Below are 25,709 nucleotides of genomic sequence, written 5' to 3' on the forward strand. Positions count from 1 at the left end.
TCCCTGTAAAACAATTAACTCTAAGCCCTTGGCCACCCCATTTGGGATACATGGCGTCTGGCAATGGATGGATGGAATCTCAGAGTAGTATAATTACTGAGCTAAACTGGAAATTTACTAGTACTGTAATACCTGAAACAGGGAAGGAGACAATAATGTAGGGAAAAACTAGCTATATAGAAAATGAACAACTGTTACAGTACACACATCTGATAACCTGTATTTTCCAATATGGTCTGGTGGTCATGGCTAGATGATAGGTGTGGAAAGAAACTGCTCAAAAAGAATGGAGTAGTGTTACTGCAACCCTCTTGTGCTGGTGCTGCAATGAATGTCACCATTCAACCAGCTTTATGAAGAATTAAATTAGTCTCCATGCTAAAAATAATTTTCCAGTACCTCTGTATTTACATCTTGCTACATAATTTAGGAACACATGATGTACTGCTGCATGAGCAGAGGTGCACATAACCTGGATATACTTCTGTATAATTCATGACTGGTGAGCTGGCCGGAAACAACATGGAAATCTATGAAGTATGCAATAATACATTCTCTCTGCTCGTATGAATTCAAATCTGGATAATCTCAATGATCATCTTCATGCAAATAACTGCAAAAGGATAAATTTTCATAATTCTTAGTCTAGGCACTATCATGCTTGTAAATGCATCCTCTTTATGCATTCGACCATCATTTGATACCAGTTCTACCGCAAATATATTTATTTCCTACATAAAAATAACAGTTTAGAATGGGCTAGCGAAGTGTCTGCTTTATTAAAAAGAAACATTAAAAAATTTGCGCGTATTTAGTGCTCATGCAGCGCATTCTTGCCCAATCTAGCGACTGTCGTGGCATTCAAACACCTGAACTGCATTTCGCCAAGACTGACAGTCCAGATTTTTTATAGTAAGGATGACCAATGCTCAGGAACGTCTGACGACTGAATGTCGCCGTTGGCCCGCCTGAACTCTTGGTTTTTATAGTACGGCCCTAAGTGTCCTCAACATTAATCCTGCATCAGAAATTACTATTTGGGTGATTTTAATATCCATAATGTTGAATGGCTCACTTATTCACCTAGAACTGATGACTCTGGTCTTGAATGTGAGTTATTTGCAGACTCACTTAATCTCACCCAGTTAGTCATTCAACCCACCCATGTACCAGACAACCTCGATCAAAATCCCCACCTACTGGACATCGTTTCTAACAACCAATGCAGATAATAATAATGTCGAAGTGAAGTCCCCCCTCGGATCATTGTTTGATTCAAGCCACCAGTTTAATACCTATCACACCGTCCTGCTCTGAACCTGCCGTGGTGACTAAATGGCACTATGGCAGGGCAGACTGGGAGGGACTCCATAATTTTTTCATGGGTGTTCCTGGGACCTCTTTTTTCTCCCAAACTGCATATTCCACATTGGGCCATATACATGATTTCATTGAAGTCGGCATGGAAACATTCATTCCCCATCACAGTTACAGAAAAAGATGTAATTCTCCTAAATGGTTTGACCACAATTGTGCTTGAGTAACAAAACATAAAACAATAGCCTATAACACTTATACTAGGACCAAAACCAAAGAAGCCTTTAACTAGTACAGAATTATCAGAAACCATGCCAAAGCTATTATCAATCTCTCTAAATCAAACTTTTTACATAGGCTGACAAACTACTAAACTACCCAAATGGTAACAAAATATTCTGGTCAACCCTTAATTCATTCAAAATTAACTTCACTACCACCTCTTCCATTCCACCTTCATAGTCCCCCAATGGAAATCTAATAAGTGACCTACGTGGAAAGGCCAAACTTCTTGCTGACATTTTTTCAACAAACTCATCCCTAAATACAGAAAATCACAATATTCCTGTACTTGATTTTGATTCCCCTCAAATACTTCCTTTCATGATTCACACCAGATACGTACAAGCTGAATTACAGAATCTCTCAGCAAAGTCACTGGTCCAGATGAAATTCCTTCAATAGTACTTACATATTGCTCCTCATTGTTGGCTCCTGTATTGGCAAAATTTTTCCGCTTATGCATCCGTACCTCAAGTTTTCCAGCCTCTTGGAAAGAAGCAAATATCCATCCTGTTCCTAAAAAAGGGGCATCTTTTGATCCATCAAACTACAGACCAATTGCAATAACTTCCATTCTCGGTAAAGTTTTTGAGACACTAATTAACAAACATATAATCAAGCATCTACAAGTCAATAAATTAATCAATGATCAGCAGTATGGCTTTAAACAAGAACGTTCACCTGTAGACATTCTTTGCCTTCTTACCCATCAGATTAACAAAACCAACACGGTGAAGCACACACAATAGCACTTGATATATCTGTGATGCCCGATCCCTTTTAGTGGATGTTGTCTGAGGCTGACTTACAACGAGCTCCACAACTGTATCCCTAGGGTTCGTTCGACCCTTATCCTGATATTGTTGGACTAACTGTGGAATCGGTTGGGATCAGAGATTGTTCAAAATTAATTTAATTCTATCAAATATCACACACAAGGAAAATTGGTCGTTCTGAATAATTAGTAATAGGAACGAAATTTGGTAGTTTGATCGTGAGTAGCGTGACAACAAGAGAATTTTTAGGTAGCGTAACAATAGCAACTTTGGGTAGCGTGACTGCAATAACAGAACTTTATACTCCCAAAACCGATTCAGCACAGGGGTCGAAAACAATTCCCACCAAGGCACGAGGGTTATGAGAAGAAGTTATACAGGATTTGAGAGATATGAGAGAGGAATGACAGTGAAACTCAATAAACTTTTCAAAAAATGCTGAATTTACTAATATCTCTCCTTTCTTTAAATCACATTACATTATACTATTCAGTTTACTAATACATGACAACTTAAATTGGTGTTTCTCTAAAAAATGAAACTACCTTTTGATAGAACTCTAGATTTTTCAATCATTTAACATTATTATTTATTCACAGTACACAGAATTTTCTCCACAACGAATTTTATATAGGCACTTATACCTCAGTTAGCCAACAAATGTTATTACTCTTTAGATCTCACTCCTCCCCAACATCAGTGAAACTTAACATAAACGGTTCGCCACATTCAGTACACTCGTGGGCATGTAGGCTTTCTCCGAGCACATCAGGCGAGGGAGTTAGCCTTGGGGACTTAGGGTACTCTCCGAGCTCACCTAATACACTATATACCAAAAGAAAAGAAAATCACAACTATTCTTCACTCACAAGCTAACTTCACTAAACAATTACATAATCAAAGAACTATTCACTGTTTTGTGTAAATGGTGAATGTACAGTTTTTAATCCTAACGAACTTTGCTAGGGCAGTTACAATATGGCGGTTAGAGGGGAGTTTTTGAGGTGGCGTTTTCACAGCATCTGTACATGGTGCGGGGGCAAATCTGAGAGTCAGTTTCATTACAACTTAGTCACAACGGCACACACAATATCACTGAACTTTCACAACGCCAGTATGAACAAGGCGGAAGGGAAGTAAACAGAGTAATGAAACTCACCTGCACGTGGTGCGGGGTCAAATCTGAGAGTGAGACAGGAGCTGGCTAACACCCCCCCCCCCTCTATTACTTTACAAAATGCGGGAAACTAAGCGACTTGGATGACGTGTAGGGTACTTTTTACTTTACCCCCATATGAGGGTCACAACTCTAAACTTCTGATTCTGAACGGATACAGATATTAATTTTCTTTACTCTCAATCTGACAGGGAAAATTTAGTTACTCTAATTATCCCACACAAAGAGTCGTAAATTGAATCAACAGCGGTCGCTAGCATCCTCTCCGTGGAGGAATACATTATCCAACTATTACGTCATGTCCTCGGGTACTAGCTAACTAAAATTTTTAACGGCTTTCTCCCTCTATACGATATTATTTCTTCTATAAGCATGTTAATCGACAACATTATGATTTTACTATGATTACATCAGATCTGATTTAATAGAAAATGAGTACAGATGGTACGCCACTCAAATACCCCACGTATGCTCCCAGCAAAATTTCACCTACAACATGTACAAATATTCTTAAGGCCTAGCACAGCATAAATGAGATTTATGATCTTACAGCTACAGAAATAATAATAAAAGAACATGTATTAAATACTAGGTACAAGCATGTTTCTATACCTTAAGCCTAGAATGGATTAGGGTAAATACAAATGTATAGCTTATGTACTAAAGTCTTAACTTACATGACTTTCAAATGTGTATAGCTTACGTACTAAAGCCTTAACTTACATGACACTTCTATGTTTTGACTCTTGTGGCATTACATATCAAAAGCATTTGACAGAGTATGGCACCGGGCCCTATTGTCTAAGATTTAACACTATGGTCTTGCATCACTGGTTCCTCTAATTTCATCTTACCTTCGTAATACAAAAATACGAGTCATTGTAGATGGAATTTTTATCATTGTCATTCCTTAAATGCTGGCGTACCTCAGGGATCAGTTTTGGTGCCAACCCACTTTATATTCATATAAATGACCTCCTGTCTGTCACTCATAACCCAATACACACTTATGCTGATGACTCGACCCTTCACAGTTCTTTCACATTTAGTACCTCCTTTACACAATTTGATATTATAAATTCCCAAATAAACACAGCAATTTCTCTGAACCAGGACCCTTCTAAAATTAATCAATGGGGACAAACACATCTGGTCTCATTTAATGCTCAGAAAACTAAATACATTAATTTCTCTAATAGAAAGAATCCCTCAGACTCTCACATAATTTTAAATGATGTCACTATTCCTATATCCACTACATTTTATATCCTAGGTGTTATTTTAAATCCCAGCCTAAGCTGGACGGCTTATGTTAAATCCGTTGCTAAAAATGCTGCCCCAGAATTGGGACTTATGTACGCAGTTCGTGAGTTATTTACTGACGAGCAGATGGGAACAATGTACAAAAGTCATGTGCGTTCTCAGATCGAATACTGTTCACCATTGTGGTGTGGATGTGGAGCGGTTGCATTGGGGCAGTTGGAGAAAATGCAAAATAAAGCCATTAAATTAATCAATAATCCTGCCATTACACAGGACCTTCCTGCATTATCAGAACATAGAGATGTTGTTTCTTTAGCATTATTTTATCGATATTTTTACCGTAAGTGACGAACTGGCTTCAATTGTCCCTCCCCTTCACATTTTCTCCCAAAATACTCGGGCAGCTGGAAGCGCCAGGAACTCACAATCTCTCCCCCACAATGCAGAGCCTCTGCTTATCAAAATTCATTTATCCTCAGAACTATTACTCTCTGGAATTCACTTTCTGGGAGTTGTTTCCCACAAACATTTAATCCACTTCAATTTAAATCCAGTTTTTACAAATATTTTGTGAATGGAGGATGGCTGTAGCACATGGACATTTTTTTTTCTTTGTTCCTCCTGCCTCCATTCATCATCTATTAAAAAAAAAAAAAAATAGTAGCCATATAACAGCTAATAACCGCAATCAGTTGCTACTTAAACACCACACAGCTCTGACCGAAGCCAGGTACATCGAGAGACTAAAGAAAAATCATAACCCCCTTATCATATTTAACATTCCATGTTTATAGAATGGAGTACTTATTAATGGTGTTGTTTCCCTGTTCAGAAATGAATATGAAGTGGATGTTCTTGGAGAAAGTTTGGATGTCATAACCTCTCACATAACGTGGGTACAAAGACATGAGGATACGAGGGGGCAATGTAATTTCATGGATTTTAGTGCACTTGTCATATGGGTGTGGGATTGATGTAGATTTTAATTTACTTATCTTTTTTAAATTGAGTTTTTATTTATTAGAGACATTTAAAAAATATTTTAACCATATATTTTTTTAAGTTTTTTTTTTTATACATTTTACCTGACAGTGAACTTTTATCATTTTGCTTTTTATTAATTTTATCATCTTTTATTATTTTATTACTTTTTATTACATGACTTAGTTAAAAAAATCTTTTTTGTTTTAAGCAAAATTTTAATGAATTGGCATATATATTTTTAAAATATTGATTTGGGGGATTATTTTTTTACAATTAAAAATTTTTAGTATTATTTTTATTATGTGGAGTGATTTTAAAAATCTATCTATCTATCTATCTATCTATCTGTAGCCCGACGCCCTAATCCCGCAAAGGGTGGCCGCAGACAAAACGCCTCCAAGTCGCTCTGTCGCCCACCATTTGACTACCCTCCCCCCAACTAACCCCCCTTCCCTCATATACCTCTCAACTCCATCCCTCCACCTCATCCTCGGTCCTCTCTCCACCTCACCTACATACACCCTCTTAGTCAGTCTTTCATTCTCCATTCTCTTCACATGTTCAAACCACCTCAGTGTATTTCTCCTAATCTTCTCAACCACATCCACATCCACCCCACAACGTTCCTTCACTTCTTCATTCGTCAACCTGTCCCTCCACGTCACTCCACATACTCTTCTCAAGTAACTCATTTCCACTGCTCTCACTCTTGACATGTTCTCCTATTGCAAGGTCCACACTTTGCTTCCATACATCAGGGTAGGGATCACATTATTATCATGCAGTGACTTCATAACTTCCATACTCACCTCCCTATTTCTCATCACTGCTTTCAGTATACCAACAACCTTCCTTCTCTGCTGTACCCTTTCACGCACTTCATCCCCCGAAGTTCCATCCTTACCCATCACACTACCCAGGTACTTGAATGCACTCTCATTCTCCATATCCTCACCATCCAACCTCTCTGCACACTCTGTGACTTCATTCCTATCAAACACCATAACTTTACTTTTGTTTACATTAACTTTCAGATTCCTCCTCCTACACACTGTCCCAAATTCTTTCACCAAACCTTGCAACTCCCATTCATCTTCACTCAACAATACTGTATCATCAGCAAACAGCAACACCGGAATCTTCCAAATCTCATCCTCATTCATTAGAGCCACCCCCACATCCACTGCCCTACCTTGCACCTCCTTTACAACCCCATCCATGTATATATTAAACAGCCATGGAGACATCACACAACCCTGTTTCAGTCCCACATTGAGATCAAAGAACTCACTCAGCTCACCATCCACTCGCACCGTAGCCCAAGCATTTATATTCTTATTTCTGTTTTCCTTTTAATATTATTTTTCACTGAATATTTTTAACAATTGTCAGTCAACTTTCGCTTTTGCGTATATGGTTTGGGGATTATTTTTTATAATTAAACATTTTTAGTATTATTTTTATGTGAGGAGTGATTTTTAAAAATCAGTCTTATTATTGGGCATTTGTATTCTTATTTTTCTTTATCTTTTAATGTTATTTTTTACTGAATATTTAGCAATTGTCAGTTAACTTCTCTTGTGCATATATGGGTTACATGTCTTTGTAGACAAGGAATGATATACTGTGAATGATATACTTTGTTACATACAGAATGTTCTCAAACTATGTAATTATATTACGAAATAAAATGCAATAAATGAATATTCTACTAGTGCTCCTCCTCCTGTTACTGCCATCAGTACTACTACTCTTGTTACCATCACCAGTGCTACTACTACTACTATTACTTGCACCACCGCTGTTACTATTATTACCTCTGCTACTACTAACTACTGTACTTCCATAAACCAAAATAATTCTTAGTCCTCCACGTTTCCTATCTTCACCAATGGTACTCTTGTTACCACCACCATTGTTACTACTGCTGCTGTTACTACCATCACCACTGTTACTATTATTACCTCTACTAGGCTACTACTACTAGCTACTTCCATTAACCATAATTCTTCTTCATAGTCCTCCATGTTTCCTATCTTCAGACTCCTATATTAAGTGTCACTCTACTCATATAAATATTTCACTTTAAAAACTCAAGTCGCTGATTTAGCGTTAATGAAGCCTATTTGGCCACACATATCTGGGTGTAAAGAGTGTCTTTCATCTTGTTTTGATCATTCTCTTCAGCATACTTACCCCCTATCCACAGCAGGCGAAACAGGACTGTTTTTCTGCGCCAGTATCGACAGTGGTAGTGGTAAGTAGGTGCTCCGGCCAACGTAGAAATCGCACTGACCTGCTCACAAAGAGTTCCGTGAGTATTATGACACTTTATAAAGGGATCCAGAAATACAAACGGGTTTGTATTCTCGTCGGTTAAAGAAGTTCCCTAACGTCTTAGCTATTTATTATTTAATATTGGTAGTCACAATCCTTTGTAAGTTATTTATGAAGAGTATGGTGATCATATAATTATATTACACAGACAAGGACAGTAAGGTGTAAAAAGCAAAATAAGTCGTTGAGGAAATGGCGTTAGGGAGCTTTCTTAGCCAATTAGAATACCGGCCTAGGTGTTCCAGGTGAATGTTTTCCCTTCTGTGTCCCATTTTTGCACTATTTCGTATGCAGGAAAGTCTAGGTGAGGATAGGCTTGTTTCCTGAGCACCACGTTATGTTAGTTTGGTAGTCTCTTTAACAAAAAATTCTTTATTAATATGGGTCCAAATTGAAACAGTAACCGAGCTAGAGTTACTGATGATCTTATGCCTTATGGGCGAGTTTAATAGATTTAGATTTGAAGTTATTTTTTCATAGATTTTGACATTATAGTCATTTATATATTTAGATATAGGTGATTTTTTATTAATTTAAATCTGCAGATTTTTTCATATACTTAATTTTTTTATCGTTCACATTTTTAGATTTTACAAATTTTTCATACATTTAGACTGAAGTTGTTTTTTTCAGCTTTGGACTTTTTGTATATATTGTGATTTTTTTTCATTTATACAGGAAAGTGATTTTTTTTTTTTTTTTTCATACTTAGATTCTTAAGTCTTCGTCCCACACCGCCTCAGGCCCCAACAGGTAATTCAGTAAGGGAAGGACATTGCCCAGTGAATAATTCTTCACTGGGTCAGCCTTTCACGTTCACAAGATCAAATCAGGCGTCGTCATAACACATGCTTCTGACTGTCTATTTCACTACTCCAGAGCTACACTAACTCCACGAGGCCACATGTAAAACTGAACCTCCTCTATTCCTTCTCCCATTCTATTGAGTCTGGGAGGTACCTGGGGTGGTCAGTACACAAAAGGTGACAAGGATTATTTGTTTCATTTCAAAGATATATCCATAGGCACTGAGAATCTGCATGATAGCAATCCCAAATAGGTAGCTTACACTGACTAGACAGCCGCAAATTTGTGTCGGCAATGTTTTCCGACGATTCGGAAAATACGGCTATTGCTGGGGTGTGTGCACATGTGGGTTCTTTAAATGCTTTTAAACTCACTTTTAATGATCATTGTGTTGTTTGTAATTCATGTTTTGCTGAGAGGAGTGTTGGTTATAGTAAGACCTAATGCAAAATTTTATCAAAATCCATTGAAAAATAAATGAGCCTGTCATAACCAAAGGTTGGTGGTTTCGTAATGCTTTCTCGCTGTCACAGTCATTCCGTTCACAAAACGCCAAACAGTTTAATATCAAGGATTATATACTAGATAAGCTTGTCAAGTATCATTAGAATCCAAATGATAGTTGTCATGAAAAACGGCGCCAAGTTTTAGCCCCTGCAGTATACTGCCAGGTGGCGCCTGGCATTCTCATAAGCCTTAAATAAATATACCTCCCAGGAATGTGATATAATTATAAAAAACCGTGACATACTTACTCGGCTTACCTGTGCTTACCTCAGCATATGCTAATTTCATTCTTGTCTCATTTCTTTCATTGTGTCATACCAGGTGCATAAGAGAACGTTACTCTGCACCCTGAAGATGGATCAGCATACAGAGGTGGCATGCATAATCCATTCTGGCGACGGTGCTTCACACAGTGATCTCATATCACCAAGAGACTATGAATCCTGGAACACTCTTCTCAGAGCTGCCGAAATAAATCAGCACACACCGCTACTGGACATTGCTGCAACTGTAGGAGAGGGAGATGTCTATCTCTCTATCTATTGCCAGACGCCTTAATCCCGTAAGGGGTGGCCACAAACAAATCGCCTCCATGTCGCTCTGTCCCCCGCCATTTCACTGCCCTGCTCCCAGCTCACACACCCCTCCCTCATATACCTCTACATTCCATCCTTCCGTTTCATCCTTGGGCTCCCTCTCCCTCCCCCCTCCACCTCGCTCACACTCTCCTCGTCAGTCTCACACCCTTCGTCCTCTCCACATGGTCAAACCACCTTAATGTGTTTCTCCTAACGATTCCTATCACATACACATCCACACCACAACACTCCTTCACTTCCTCATTTGTCAGTCTGTCTCTCCATGTGACTCCACATGCTCCTCTCAAATAACTCATTTCCACTGCTCTCACCCTTGACTTCTGTCCCTCCAACAAGGTCCAAGCTTCACTAACATACGTTAAATTTGTTATCACAATACTGTCATGTAGTAACTTTTTCACTTCCATGCTCATTTCCCTGTTTCTTATCACTGCTTTCAAGGAACCAGCAACGTTCCTTCCCTGCTGCACCCTTTTAAGCACTTCACCGTCAAAACTTCCGTCCTTACTCATCACACTACCCAAGTATTTAAATGCACTCACATATTCCATTTCCTCCCCATCCTTGATCACTGTACCTTCACTGACTTCACTTATCTCGAAGACCATCACTTTATTCTTCCCTACATTCACTTTTAGATTCCGTTTCTTATACACTCTCCCAAACTCATCGACCAAACCTTGCAGCTCCCCTTCGTCTTCACTGAACAACACAGTATCATCTGCAAACAAACAACAGTACAGGGAGTTTCCAGACACTATCCTCTCTCACTAGGGCCCCACCAACATCCACTGCCCTACCATGTATCTCTTTTATTACCCCATCCATATACAGATTGAACAACCATGGAGACATGAGATCCTTGTTTCAATTCAACTTTCAAACAGAAAAATTCACTCAGTTCACTATTCACACGCACTGGAGTCTCAGCACCCTCATACATACTCTTCATGGTCTTCAACAACTTCCCATCTACTCCATATATTCTTAATGTTTTCCACAATCCTTGTCTATCCGCCCTGTCATATGCTTTCTTCAAATCCATGAAGGCTACATATAACTTCTCTTCTCTAGAAACTTTTCCACTAAAGATCTAAGAATGAATATCTGATCTACACAACCTCTTCCCTTCCTAAAACCTCCCTGTTCTTCTCCAACTAATCCCTGTGTTATTTCCCTAACTCTGTTGATAAGTATCCTACAATTTACTTTACCTATTATACTAAGAAGACAAATACCTCTATGATTACCACATACTTCTTTTTCCCCTTTTCCTGTGTACAGGGGAATAATACCTGACTTCCAGTCCTCTCGGACTCTACCTTCCTCCCATACCAATCTGCACATCTTCCACATCCATTCTATTACTATCTCTCCCCCATACTTCGGCATTTCACCACACACTCCATCAATTCCTATGGTTTTCCCCATTTTAAGTTTCTTCATTGCTTCCACAACTTCCATCCTACTAATTTCTTCCTCTCTTCTCACATCCCTCCTTCTCCCAGCCATTCCCCAGCCACTTATACTTGCATTACTTTCATTCTCTGTGTTCAACATTTCATTAAAGAGTTCTCTCCATCTGTTCACTTTTTCTCCCTTCTCCACTAGTAATGTACCATTTTTATCTCTCACTCCCCAACTAACTTTTTTGGCATTCTGTCTAACTACCTCTTTCCAGAACATTTTCTTACATTCCCTCCACTTTACACTCAAATTCCTTCCAAATTCCTCATCCACTCTCTTCTTACTCTCTCTTACTAATCTTTTCTTCTCTCTCGTGTGCTCTACATATAAATCTCTCTTCCGTTTCATAACTTCTTCGACGCCCCTGTTTCTCATCCACTCAGTATATGCTTTCTTCTTTTGTGCTACAGATTCTCTCACCTCTTCTGTCTACCATGCTGTTCCCTGCATCCAACTTCATCTTCTCATCCCATGCACCACCCCACATGCTGCACAGATTTCTTCTCTGAGTATCTTGCACACATCTTCCACGTCCCCATTTCCTCCATTCTATATTTACCCGGTCGCTCCTCCACTTCCTTCTTATATTCTGCCTTTTTTCCATCATCTTGTAACTTTTCTACCCTCCTTGTAAGAACTACTTTCTCCTGTCCTTCCCTTCCTCTATTTCTCCAGTTTGTTTGGACTTTGATTCTGACCACCATCAAGTGGTGGTCCGAAAGTCCACTCCCCCAACCTCTATATACTCTTGCATCTATTACACACCTTGTCATCCTTTCATCCACTTACACATAATTAGTCATTGCCTTCCATTCATTTAGTTCGCCATCCACCCTTCTCATCACTTGCTACATATACCCATGGATCATTTTGTGCCTGATGAGGGTATTAGTTATCACCAACCCCCTCCCGGCACAAATTTCCACAAAATCACTGCCATTCTCATCCATCTCTGCAGGCACACTCTACTCACCAACTACTCCATCTACCTTCACATTCCCTATTTTCCATTCATATCTCCAATCAAAAACACTCTCTCATTCCTTTCAAACTTTTCCAAGCACGCTTTCACATTTTTATCAAGAAGTCCTCTCTGCTTGCACGATCTTGCGTTGGCGCATACACGCACACAATTGCCCACATTTGTAGTCACACTTTCACTCTTATCCACACAATCCTTGAGCTAACTGATCCATACTCTCTTACATTCTCCTTCCATCTGTTACTCACAACAGTACACACTCCTTCCTTTGCCTTCTCATGTGCCAGAGTTATTTTATCACAGAAAATATCGCCAGATGTTCACTACGAAGCATGATTTGGATCAACTTGAAGGCAAAAATGACGGCTCCCTTTCACAGGTGAAAAGACGTTCCATAAGGCAATAGACCTCAGCCTCAAGAGTTTTAGATAAAACTAGTATATTTTGCCCACCAGAAAAGACAACAAAATACATAAAAGGAACAAGAACCAGAGACCCTTTAACTCGTCACGTCCTGAGGTTTTTCGCACCTCCGACACCCCCCATTCTCGAACTATTTTGGAATTTTTTTTTTTTTTGGCTAAAACTTCCGCTTTTGTTGAGAAACAAAGGAAAATCACCAAAAAAGGCCTTACCGTGGTCCATTAGTGGTCGGAACAGATGAGGTCCCCTGTGCCAGGTATCGTATTCTATCATTGACATGTGATGCGCTCACGTTTTCTATGGTAGGAAATATTGGGAGAAACAACAAACAACACCTCTACATTTATTGAATTTGAACTGATAAACAATAAGAGTAACAATAAAATGAATTTCAAACACATATATTTGAAAAATAAGCATTGTACCTTCACGCGAGCATAGCGAGTTAGGTCTGAGTGGTAACATGCTATGTGTTAAGTTTCTTGTATCAGTCAACATATCATTTTTTCTACTTGTATACTTCTGCTTCATTGACATTTTACCAATTTTTACTGTTTGTAAGTGTTTTCAGCTGTTTTCATTCATTACGATGACATGCAGCATAAGTATAGCGCACATCTGCTTACTAAGCGCACTCACTATGACTTGTATTTCAACATACCCAATTGTTTTATCACTTTCCTATTATTTTTTTCTTTACATAGAACCTTTCCTCCACCACTGTAAATGTTTTCAGTTATTTACATTCATTACGAGGGCATTTAATGAAATGCTAGCGCATATTCACGTAGCAAGCACAATCTCAAACACTCGTGTTTCATCTTCTACTTTATTTTTTCACTCCAATTATACTTTCCCACTTACATTACACACGTTTACACCCCTATACTGCACTATACATAGTTACTGGCATTATTTATTCTAGTGAGCGTCAGAATATCGCATGAAAATATCCTCACAATCAATTTTTCGACAAACATAACACTCAAACACTTACATACAAATTTTTCACTTACATTACACACTTTCCCACTTGTTGACTTCTGTTTTCATAATTACGGGCCTTATTCATTCCACTGAGCGTCAGGAAATCGCATCTATATACACTTGCTAGGAATATTTTGACTTAGAATATATTTCAGCACTTACAATAATTTGAACTTATATTATACCCGTCTGCATTTCCCGTAATAATGTTTACATATTTACGGGCCTTATTTATTGCATTGAGTGACAGACTATCACATCAAAATACCCTCGCTAGGTATGTTTCCACTTACATCATATTTATACACTTACGTACTATTTTTGCACTTATGTTATACCCATATGCACTTTATACCAATATTTTCAGATCAACAGGACTTATAATTTCACTGAGCGTCTGTTTGTTCCATTTACTTCAGAGTTACAGCGTCCTATCTCATTCACACCATATTAGAAATGCATCAAGGTGTGATACTCGTTGAAACATGGGTGAATACAGAGACCCACGTCGCACTCGACGCACTCATAGCGGGTGTCCTTCCTCTGTGTGGTGAATCTCACCCGGGAATTGCTACACACGTGACACCTGCTTTGGGGCCTAGGTCTATTTGGCTGGGGAGGGATAGGAGTGGGGAAATGGCGGCCGGATATTCTCAGTGGAGTTTGGGCAATAGGGGCAGTGCGGATGCGATGTTGGGGCCTTTCAACAGCATACCGTGCAAACATCTCTCTTGTGAGCTCCCTCACAAACCCTTCAAAGTTTTCCTGAACTCCTGTTGTCATGGCGTGAAGGTGGTGGCAATTCAGAGCAGCAATATCAAGCAAGTGAAAGAACAGTTTCTTACACCACTTCATCGTGGTCCTGGCACACTCTACCGTTGATATCATGGAGTCTGACTGGTCCACCAGGCGCATGTTTATGTTATAATCCAGGACACACTCAGGTTTCCATATGTGACGCCTGTTCTCGATCCGGTAATCCACGGAATCAGTACGGTGCATCAACAGGCGGTGAACCGTGGACAAGAGGCTTACTTCTCCATTATGGTTCCACACAGTTGCAAGTATGTTGTTGGCTTTGAAGAAGACAACCTCATTCCTGTCATGTTTCTGCCCTACCTTGACCATGTGATGCCGGTTCACCTTCACGGTTCCACAGATTCCCGTTTCATACATGTGTAGATAACGAGCGAGAAGAGGGCTAGTGTACCAATTGTCCAGGTAGAGGACGTGACTATGATGAAGGTAGTCTTTTATCATTGTCTTTACCACTGCTCCCGACAGTCCAATACTCCGATCTTCTATTATGTCTGTCTGTGCACCAGTGTACAAGACTATGTCTTGTACATAACCAGTCCTACAGTCACACATTACAAAGATCTTGAACCCAAAACGGTGCCTTTTGCTGGGTATATACTGCCTAAATGAAATATTGCCTCTCCACAACACGAGACTCTCGTCTATGACGAGGTCTCTATAGGGATAAAATGACGAACGAAAGGTTTGCCTCAGGTGATCAAAGACCAACCTAATTCACCTCATCTTATCTGTGTCGTTCGCATTTGCAGGATCATCAGCATCATAAAAATGGAGGCGACTTAGAATTTGTTGGAAGCGATTACGGCTCATGACTTGGCCAAATATTGATGTCAGCATAACAGGGTCCCTTGTCCAGTAGACCGGAATTCTGTTCTTCCGTATAATACCCATCAAAAGGACCAGGGCAAAAAATAAGAACATTTCTGAAAGGGGGACAGGGTAATCATATATGATAGAATGCCTACTCCTTGTTCCCAATCTTTCATTCTCACGGCGCTGGCTGCTTGCAAAACGGTTGGTTTGGTCAAGAATCTGCTCCACGAAAGCCTCACTAAAAAACAGGTGGAAAAAATCCAGCCTGGTGGAATTACGGTGAATTCCGGGAGCAATGCAGCCAGCGCGCCCCTGCTCAGGGAAGGGGTGAATGAGGGGAGAAAAATCACTCCCATCCTCCCAGTTCCATCCCACAAATCCCTCATCCCCATCATCCCCATCAGCACCTTCCTCTGGCTGGGGAGGAGATGCTGGTGGGGGAGGTTGGGGGGAAGGAGTGCTGAGGGCTTCCCCACTCGCACTCCTCTTCCCTCTGCCTTTACCATTTCCCTTTCCCTTACCCTTACGGCCTTGAGGAACATTAGGGGGCTGTGGGGATGAAGTTCGGAAATATTGGGGAGCATAAGACGTGCTGGGGAGTGGTTCCTCCCCACCTTCCCCCTCCATCACAACACCATGTGATTTTTCACACACCCTCACTCGCCCACGTGTTTGGAGATATTTGGGAGCGTAAGACGTGCTGGGGAGTGGTTCCTCCCCACCTTCCCCCTCCATTACAACCCCATGTGATTCAGGACGCACCTTCACTCGCCCACGTGATACACCCCGCCGCCTCACACCACCTAGGGAGAGTGATGACTCTCTCCCACCACTCTCACTTTCCATACTCCTCCCTGCACTTTCCCTTTCACTCCCCACTCCCTCCACGGCACTTCCTACCTCCCCAAACAAAAGACTAGGCCCATACATGCTCGTCTGACGTAGTGTGTGCTCAGGGCCACGATGAGTAGTTACCTCACGTCTGTACCACGTGGCAGCACGTCCCACAGCTCCGTCCTTGTCCTCGTCATCAAATTTGGGTTTCACATCACGTTGGGGCTGGGCAGAGGATGTTCCACGTTGTTTTTGGCTGGCTGCCCCTCTCTAGCAGCACGGTAAGTCACGTACTGCTGCTTCCTGGGGGAGGGGACTTCTTCATTACTGCTGGTGGTTTCCTCCTCCTCTGGCTGCACATAATCTTTGTCAACAACCTCGTCGTCCAGTGGGGAATCACTCACCTGTAAAGGCGTCCAGGGCGGCTTGAATTTCGTCCTGTGAGAGACCTTTCTTCGCTATGTCTGAGCAGGACCGTTGCTAACAGGTGAGTGATCGAGCCGCAGGTGAGCGCAGGTCGCACGGGGTCGCCGAGTGTCCTCGCCTGGCGGCAGGTAGGGGAAGGTCGAGCGACCATACATACCAAAAATCAAGCACAAAATTTGAAAATTGTGCAAATTATGCACCTTGCAATTGCGCGATGTACCAGTACGTCGCCAGGACTGGCAAATGCAAAATGTTGCAACGTACCCATATGTCGACGGGACGTGGCAGGTTAAGTGTGTTGAAATACAAGCAGACGCCAATATACGAGAAGTGGCAACAAAGCGTAGCGACACCAGAATTCTAGCTCTTGCCTCAAGAGAGCTTGTTGCAGCAGATGCATAGTATCATATTTCCTTCTGCAGACCTTATACCAACTTTAAAGGCAGAGAGGACAGTACTGCTATATGCAATACTGTCCGAAGACCCTGATTACAAGACACGGAGACTGAAAGGGATTGCTATGACCACTTGTTACAGTATATCCTATGAGAACTGTTTAAATCACCCAGAGTTATGAAACTAGCAGAGCTTACAAATGTGTTACAGGACCGCATGTTGTCCCTTGGAGTGGAAAGGCAAGAGTCCACTATGAAACACTTTCGAGGGAAACTTGAAGCTAATCTTGGACACTTGCTTCATAAAGTTATCGATGAAAAGGGAAAGCTCTTGGTATTTTCACACAGCTTAACTGCCTATGACCTGGAACGTGAAAATCAGCAGCTGAAGGGCAAGCAGAAAATACTTCAGGAAACCTCTACTAATGTTCAGCAAACATTGGAGAGAGGAGCGTTACATCTAAGATATGTTATAAAATACCAGGATGAAAATAGACAATGGCCATTTCTACACTCAACCCTAACTAGCAGTGCGAAAATGCCAGAAGATGTAACAAAGTTCCTTTTGCACTGATCAGTGGAGATGTGTCTCCCAAACAACCCTGAAAACTAAGTTCACTGCTAGTAGACTCACTTGCTCAGGATCTTATATATGCACTGAGTGGGGAATCTCAAGTTTCACCTAAACATGTACTTCTGCCATCTGCTGTAAAGGCACTGTTTGCTAATGTTGAGTTTATCCGGATTTATAACAGGCTTGGTCATGGAGTGTCATATACTACTGTAGAAGAAAATGAAACTGTGCCTGCTAAAGCTCGCTGGTGCTACAGATACTCGTAACATTATCCTGCCAGAAAATATACGATATCATGTATTTACAACTTCTGCATGGGAAAACATTGATCAATTTGAAGAGACCCTGACAGAAGAGGGGACGTCTCACAGAGTTAATGGCAATATTGTACAGCCACAGATATTTGGACCAAAGTCATGCAAACCTCTTCATCCAACTATTCAGAAAAACAAGAAGAGAAGCCTGATATTACACGAGGACCTCTTGACTGTCTACATACCAGGGAAGCAAGTCGGTCGTTCTAACCTCAAAAGTGATAGAATTAATGTGATTGCTGAGGCACCCAAGAAGAATCTTGTATGGATGCTAACAAGACAGCTCGAAGGAGACAACCAACAAGTAATTGGGTGGACAGGTGTCAATATTGTCATGAGAAAAGACCTGACAGTGACGAAAGATATAGGATATCTTCCAATTATAAATGCCCCAGCAGCTGATATGGCAACCATACATGAAATATTAAAGAAGTCATTGCAGATCAGGGACACCTTCAAGCTTTCCAAAATTGTAATTGTGTTTGATCAGGCAATCTATGCTAAGGCTGTAGAGATTGTGTGGAAACATGCTGACAGATTCAAGAATGTAATCTTGCAGATGGGAGCATTCCATACTATGTGGAATCTGCTTTCCATTATTGGAAAACGGTTTCAAGATGGCGATTTGAAAGGAATTATAAAAGAAGCTCGTATTGTTGCAGAAGGATCGGTCGCTGGTGTCATTGAAGGCCACCAGTACAAGAGAGCAGTGAGAACCCACAAATGTATATGGGAAGCTTTACTCTGCATTGTCTTCAAGGAATTCGCCCCATGCTTGGAACAAAATCTTTCACCACACACAGGGTGCATTGAAAAAAGGAATATAAATTATTCATGACCTTCATGAGAAATCTCTGCCTAGAGATGTATGAAGAGACGATGTCAAATGTGGAACTTGATGTTTGCTTCATTACTTTGCATCATACATGGATGTCCTTTGACATGGCAATAGTACCTTGTCAGAATTCTGTATGAACTACAATGACATTCATTGAGTTGCTTGGTCTGCTGCGGGCTACAAGGGAGGGAAATTGGGAGCTCCACATGGAATGCATCCATTCATTGATTCCATGGTGCTTTCCGTATGACGAAGTCAATTATGCACGCTAACTCAGTGTGTATTTTGCTGAAATGTTGTCAGACTCAAATCCAGATCTCTATGACAGTTTCAAAGAAGGCTGGTTTTCTGTTCAGATGGGAGACTCAAGTACACTTGGCCGCATCCAGCATCCCTTTTGACCAGGCAACAGAAGAAACAGTCAACAAAGACACAAAAACCGCAGGTGAATCTTGTCGCTTTAGTTTGAATACTGGTGCTTCATACAATACTATCTAACTGCAGAGTTACAGAAGTACTTACGTCAGGATGCTGCGTGAGACAGTGCACCTAAACAAACCAGACATGCAGCATGCAGATCTGCACAAGTCACGAATGCAGAAAGAAGAGACTGCTGTTTGTTCAGTGATTGGTGTCGTAGGTGACTTGGTGAATCCTTTCATAGAATCAAGCGAGCATGTCAACATTGTAAATGCCACTGTAGCTCCAGATGGTGTTGCAGCAGATCTAAAAGAAGCACATAATCGTAGAGAAAATGCTTACGTGAAGTGAAGCGATTGGAGACCAGTCCTTCACTGATCAAATTCCATGATCATCTTCCCAAAATGAAGCTCAAGACATTCAGTGAAACCTGTAAAACCAAGAGAGTGAAAACCAATGGCAGACATGTCATTCTGAGGGCAACCACTTGACTCTTTGGCAATATGCTAATGATGGCACAGACTCAGGCACAGGAACTTGGCATGAAGGAGGTTTTAAAATTCGCACTAGGTCCCTTGCCATGGTCGCTTGCCATAGCTGATGGCCTGCCGTGGAAAATGGCCAAGTCTGTACTTTCGAAGGAGTTACAAAAAATGTATCTACATCAGAAGTAATTTCTCCATCATCTGCTTGCATAGTAGATGGAATGGCTACTGTTCACAAGATAAACGGAGAGAAGAAAACCTTTGGAGACACTGCATCTTTGGTTTTGTCAAAGACCCTTCATGAAGCATCAAACAGTGACAGATTAGACACTGTCTCTGATGTTTATAATGAAAAGTCTATCAAAAATGGTTAGAGACAGTTACGACAACCTACATCCAGTAGCACAGAATACAAAAACATTGAATCCAAGCAGCTTGTGATACAGTGGAGAAAATATCTTACCTCCACAAGCTATAAGACTTCTCTTATTTAGTTCCATGCCCATGAATGGGAGCAGGAGAAGGTCAACAGACTAAATGGCAAGAATTTATCGTCACATGCAACGATATCTGTCATCGGATAAGCACCCCATTTTTTTTTTTTTTTTTTTTTTGATAATGAATGGAGGAAGGAAAAACAAAGGAAAAAAAATAAGTCCATGTACCTAAAGGCATCCTCCATTCATAAAATACGTATAACAATTGGATTTAAAATTGAGAGGATTAAATGTATGTGCGAAGCCACTCCCAGGAAGTGAATTCCAGAGTAGATGAATGAATTTTGATAAGCAGAGGTTCTGCATTGTGGGGGTGAGGGTGTGAGTTTATGGGCGCTCCCAGCTGCCCGAGTATTTCGGGAGAAAATGTGAAGGGGAGGCACAATTGAAGCCAGTTTGTTAGAGCACTTACGGCAAAAATATCGATAAAATTGTGCTAAAGAAGCAACATCTCTACGTACTGATAACGGAGGAATGTCCTGCGTTGTGGCATGATTATTGATTAATATAATGGCTTTATTTTGAATTTTGTCCAACTGCCTCAATGCAACCGCTCCACATCCACTCTATTGTGGTGAACAGTATTCGATCTGAGAACGCACATGACTTTCGTATACTGTGGCCATCTGCTCGTCAGTGAAGAACTCACGAACTCTGTACATAAGTCCCAGTTTTTTAGAAGCATTTTTACCAAGGGATTTAACATAAGCTGTCCATCTTAGGTTGGGGTTTAGAGTAACACCTAGGATATCAGTTGTAGTGGATATGGGAACACTGGCATCATTTAAAATTATGTGAGAGTCTGAGGGATTCTTTCTATTGGAGAAATTGATGTATTTAGTTTTCTGAGGATTAAATGAGACCAGATTTTTTTGTCCCCACTGATTAATTTTAGAAAGGTCCTGGTTCAGAGAAATTGCTGTGTTTATTTGGGAATTTTTTAATATCAAATTGTGTAAAGGAGGTACTAAATGTGAAAGAACTGTGAAGGGCCAAGTCATCAGCATAAGAGTGTATTGGGTTGTGCGTGACAGATAGCAGGTCATTTATATGTATGAGAAAGACAGTTGGCGCCAAAACTGATCCCTGAGGTACGCCAGCATTTATGGAATGAAATTGAGAATAAATTCCATCTACCATGATCTGTATTTTTCTACAATGAAGGTAAGAAGAAATTAGAGGAACCAGTGATGCAAGGCCATAGTGTGACATCTTAGACAATAAGGCCTGGTGTCATACTCTGTTAAATGCTTTTGAAATATCAAGTTCTACTGTGTATGTTTCACCATGTTGGTCTATTGTTTTGTTAATCTGATGGGTAAGAAGGCAAAGAATGTCTACAGGTGAACGTTCCTGTCTGAATCCATACTGCCGATCATTGATCAATTTATTGATTTCTAGATGCTTGACTATGTGTTTGTTAATTAGTGTCTCAAAAACTTTACCAAGGACGGAAGTTATTGCAATTGGTCTATAGTTTGATGGATCAGAAGTTGCTCCCTTTTTAGGAACAGGATGGATATTTGCTCTTTCCAAGGGGCTGGAAAAATTGAGGTACAGATACATAAGTGGAAAAATTTTGCTAATACAAGAGCCAACACTGAGGAGCAATTTTTAAGTACTATTGTAGGAATTTCATCTGGACCAGTGGCTTCGTCTGCTGATAGATTCTGTAAGACGGCTTGTACAGGTCTGGTGTGAATCATGAAAAGATGTATTTGAGGGGAATCAAAATCAAGTACAGAAATATTATCATTTTCTGAATTTAGGGTTAAGTTTGTTGAAAAAATGTCAACAAGAAGGTTGACTTTTCCGTGTGGGTCACTTACTATATTTCCACTGGGGAACTGTAACGATGGAATGGAAGAGGTAGTAGTGAAGTTAATTTTGAGTGAATTAAGGATTGACCAGAATATTGTGTTATCATTTGGACTGTTTAGTAGTTTGTTAGCTCGTCTATGCAGAAAGTTTGATTTAGAAAGATTGATAATAGTTTTGGCATGGTTTCTGATATTTTTATAATAGTTAAAGGCTTCTTTGGTTTTGGTCCTTGTATGAGTGTTATACGCTATTGTTTTATGTTCTGTTACTCTAGCAAATTGTGGTCAAACCATTTAGGAGAATTACATCTTTTTCTGTAACTATGATGGGGAATGAATGTTTCCATGCCGACTGTAATGAAATCCTGTATGTGGCCCAATGTGGAATTTGTGTCGAGGGAGAAAAAGGAGGTCCAAGGAACATCCAGGAGAAAATTTTGAAGTCCCTCCCAGTCTGCCCTGTCGTAGTGCCACTTAGTCATCATGATAGGTTCAGAGCAGGAGGGTGTGGTAGGTGTTACACTGGTGGTTTGGATCAGACAATGATCCGAGGGGTGACATCACTTCGACATTATAATTATCTGAATTGGTTGTTAGAAACAAGTCCAAATGGTGGGGATTTTGACTGGGGTTGTCTGGTACATGGGTGGGTTGACTGACTAACTGGGTGAGATTAAATGAGTCTGCAAATAACTCACATTCAAGACCAGAGTCATCAGTTCTGGGTGAATAAGTGAGCCGTTCGACATTATGGACATTAAATTCACCCAGAATAGTAATTTCTGATGCAGTATTAGTTGTGAAGACAGAGAGTCAAATAAACTTGCCTCTGAAGGGGCATTAGGGGAACGATAAACACAACAGAAATACTTAATTTTACCAAAAGAATTTAATTTGTATATGGAATAGTCGAAAAAAGGACAATTAAATTTAGTAATCTCCTCCGGGGCAATTTTTTATTTAGCAGGGCAACATACGCCTCCTTTGGGTCTGAAATTTTGAATCAAGATATAACCAGGAAAATTAAATCTAGCTAAATCAGAGGTGGAGCTTACGTTTGTCTCTGTCAGAAATAGCAGATCAGGGGATTCAAACTGGAGGAAATTTTGAACAGAGTTGATGTTGGAGTGAAGTCCCCTAATATTGCAAAAGACAATTTTACTGCACTGACGAGCAGATTTAGGGCGCTGCAACACTGGAGGTGGCACAGTTGCTTGATGACGATCGGGAGGGCCTTGTGCAAACAACCCAGCCCCGCCTGTGGTGATCACCCGAGAAACCACCACGCAGATTCCCAGTACAGCAGCAGCCATGGTTCTTTTTATGGGGGGGGGGGAGAACAGGGATGTGCTGTGGAATGGGTATGATATGTAATGACAAGATCGGTGTTTTTTGGAGAGAGGATAGCTGGTTTAAGGTAACGTAATATAATGTGGATGTGTGTGTTGTGTAAAGAGGGCAGACTGATGGCCTCCGGTGTGTGAGGCAAAAAGATGTGTAACCAGCTACCAAGGCCTAGGAGAGAAAATGGAATCCAGGCTATTCCTTAAGTCTACCGTAACCTTGGCGGCAGTACTTCCCTGGGCGGGGTTGCATACCGCTACTACTCACTTGTGACATTGTGGCAGAGCTAAAGACAACCCAAAAAGTGGCTGACACACGTATCCATTTACACTCAGCTCATGCAGCGACCCGTGGTTTCAAGACACTTGTCATCGTTTCAGATTATACAGATGTCTTCCTTGCTAGCCTTCGATAATGACATTCCTACCTCACTTTATTGGAAAAGTGGAACCCGGGCTAGAGTGAAATATACAAAGGTACAGAAAACCGCTAGGATTCTAGGTGAATCTGTTTGCAAGGCAATTATTGGAATGCACAGTTTTATCAGATGTGACACAGTCAGCACAATTGCTGGAGGTGGGAAGCTGAGCGCCCTTAAAATGTTGAAAGATGATATTCATCTTAAGAAAATATTCTGTGATCTTGGGAAAGAATGAACTGTATCGCAGTCTCTGAGAGACATGCTAGAATCATTCACCTGTAGGCTATATCAAAAACTGCTAGGGAAAAAGTTAATGAACTGCACTATGGGATGTTTGCATCCAAAAAAGGACATATCGAGCCACACCACATACAGTTCTGCAGTAATGCTTTGCAAAAACACATTCTTCGTGCAAATTTTCAGACAGCTATCTGGAGATGTCTCGAACAATACCCACAAGTACCAACACTCAGTGCATATGGTTTGGAGGTGAAAATAATCGGAGGATAAGAAAAACTCACAGTTGACTGGATTGATATCGCTACCCTAGAATCAATAATGGAACTCCTGGCATGTAACTGTGTCAAGTCTTGCACAGCACCTATATGTAGTCGTATTGTCATTGGGTTGGAGTGTTCGGAACTCTGCAGTCTGTCAACATGTGAGAATCAGCCAATTGATGAAGGTGTTGACAGAAAAGATGATGATGATGATGCTTATGATGATGATGATGATTATGAAGATGAGCATGGCTAGAAAAAAACCCGTTGATCATCAACATTCTCCAGACATTAGTCTTTCCAGCAGTGAGTGTACTCCCAGAAAACAATAATAATTTTAACAGGATTTATGTCTTCATTTTCAAGAGAATATGTTTGCATCATAAAGAAAATAAAAACCGTATATTTTGTTTTATTTTCTATCACAAATGTGTCAGTTCTTCAGACTGTAGTAAAAATTTTCAGATTTTTTGGCATAATTCGGTCATTAGGGACATCTCTTTTGATGGGCTTTGTAGAAGGTAAGCTACCGATTCCAAATTGCTATCATGCAAAAATATGATCACCAGATACTTTTCTTTCAGAATATGCATATTAGAATTGGCTCCCTTGAATGGTACCGATCGCCCTAAATTGGGGTACATGGCTCACGGACGATTTAAAACCTTCCTCACAAATCGATTGTTTTAGGTGCTCTTAGCAACAACAGTTCCAAGTTGGAGACATCCAAAATTAAATTACATAATTTAACAATCATAGAGGTAAATTATAGAAAATAAAAATAAAAATTAACGCATTACTTTACAACATACCCCCGCTCACAACAGCAGGCTACCCGGCAACTCTGGGAACTGAAAATGCGCGAACCATAGGGAATTTTCCGGTGCCTCCCGGCTAGCACCCGTGCTTCTTAGCACTACCCCCTCCCTAGTCCTTTTGTCATGCCGACAAAAGTACACAATATTTACAAACATAATCTGAAATCCAAACTAAACATTTAATCATATACAAAATAGTCCTTCAACTTACCTGGTTCTCTTCTATGACATTTCTGACGACATCCCTGCACCTCCGCACGGTCCACTCTTCCTGGAATGACTTGGTCCTCTTCCTGATTCAAGACTTCTCTTGGGAAACTGTCACCCTCCTCTTTTGCTTCAGCCCTTTGGTCCTCCTCAACATCATCGGTTGTTGGTGTGCACAATTCCTTGAAGACGTCCTATCTGTACTGTCTTGGTCCATGATACTGCTACAGACGATTCACGTGTACCACCTTTGGCCAAGACTTCATGTCTCCCTCA

The 25,709-nt window shown here is 40.6% G+C and overlaps 1 protein-coding gene across 1 annotated transcript in view; it reads right to left on the reverse strand.

The window, feature by feature from the left end:
* Window positions 1-7,991: 7,991 nt before the first annotated feature.
* The window catches only part of LOC145398774 (glutamate receptor ionotropic, kainate 5-like), a 34,059-nt gene continuing 16,341 nt past the window's right edge, over window positions 7,992-25,709 (reverse strand). The window contains exon 5 of the mRNA XM_080271584.1: window positions 7,992-8,095. Within this exon, the coding sequence (XP_080127710.1) occupies window positions 7,992-8,095 (104 nt within the window). The remainder of the gene's footprint in view (window positions 8,096-25,709) is intronic.

Source organism: Coenobita brevimanus, chromosome 46 (genome assembly GCF_032717465.1).
Source record: "Coenobita brevimanus isolate Jiangsu-jjx chromosome 46, ASM3271746v2, whole genome shotgun sequence".
NCBI classification, from domain to species: domain Eukaryota; kingdom Metazoa; phylum Arthropoda; class Malacostraca; order Decapoda; family Coenobitidae; genus Coenobita; species Coenobita brevimanus.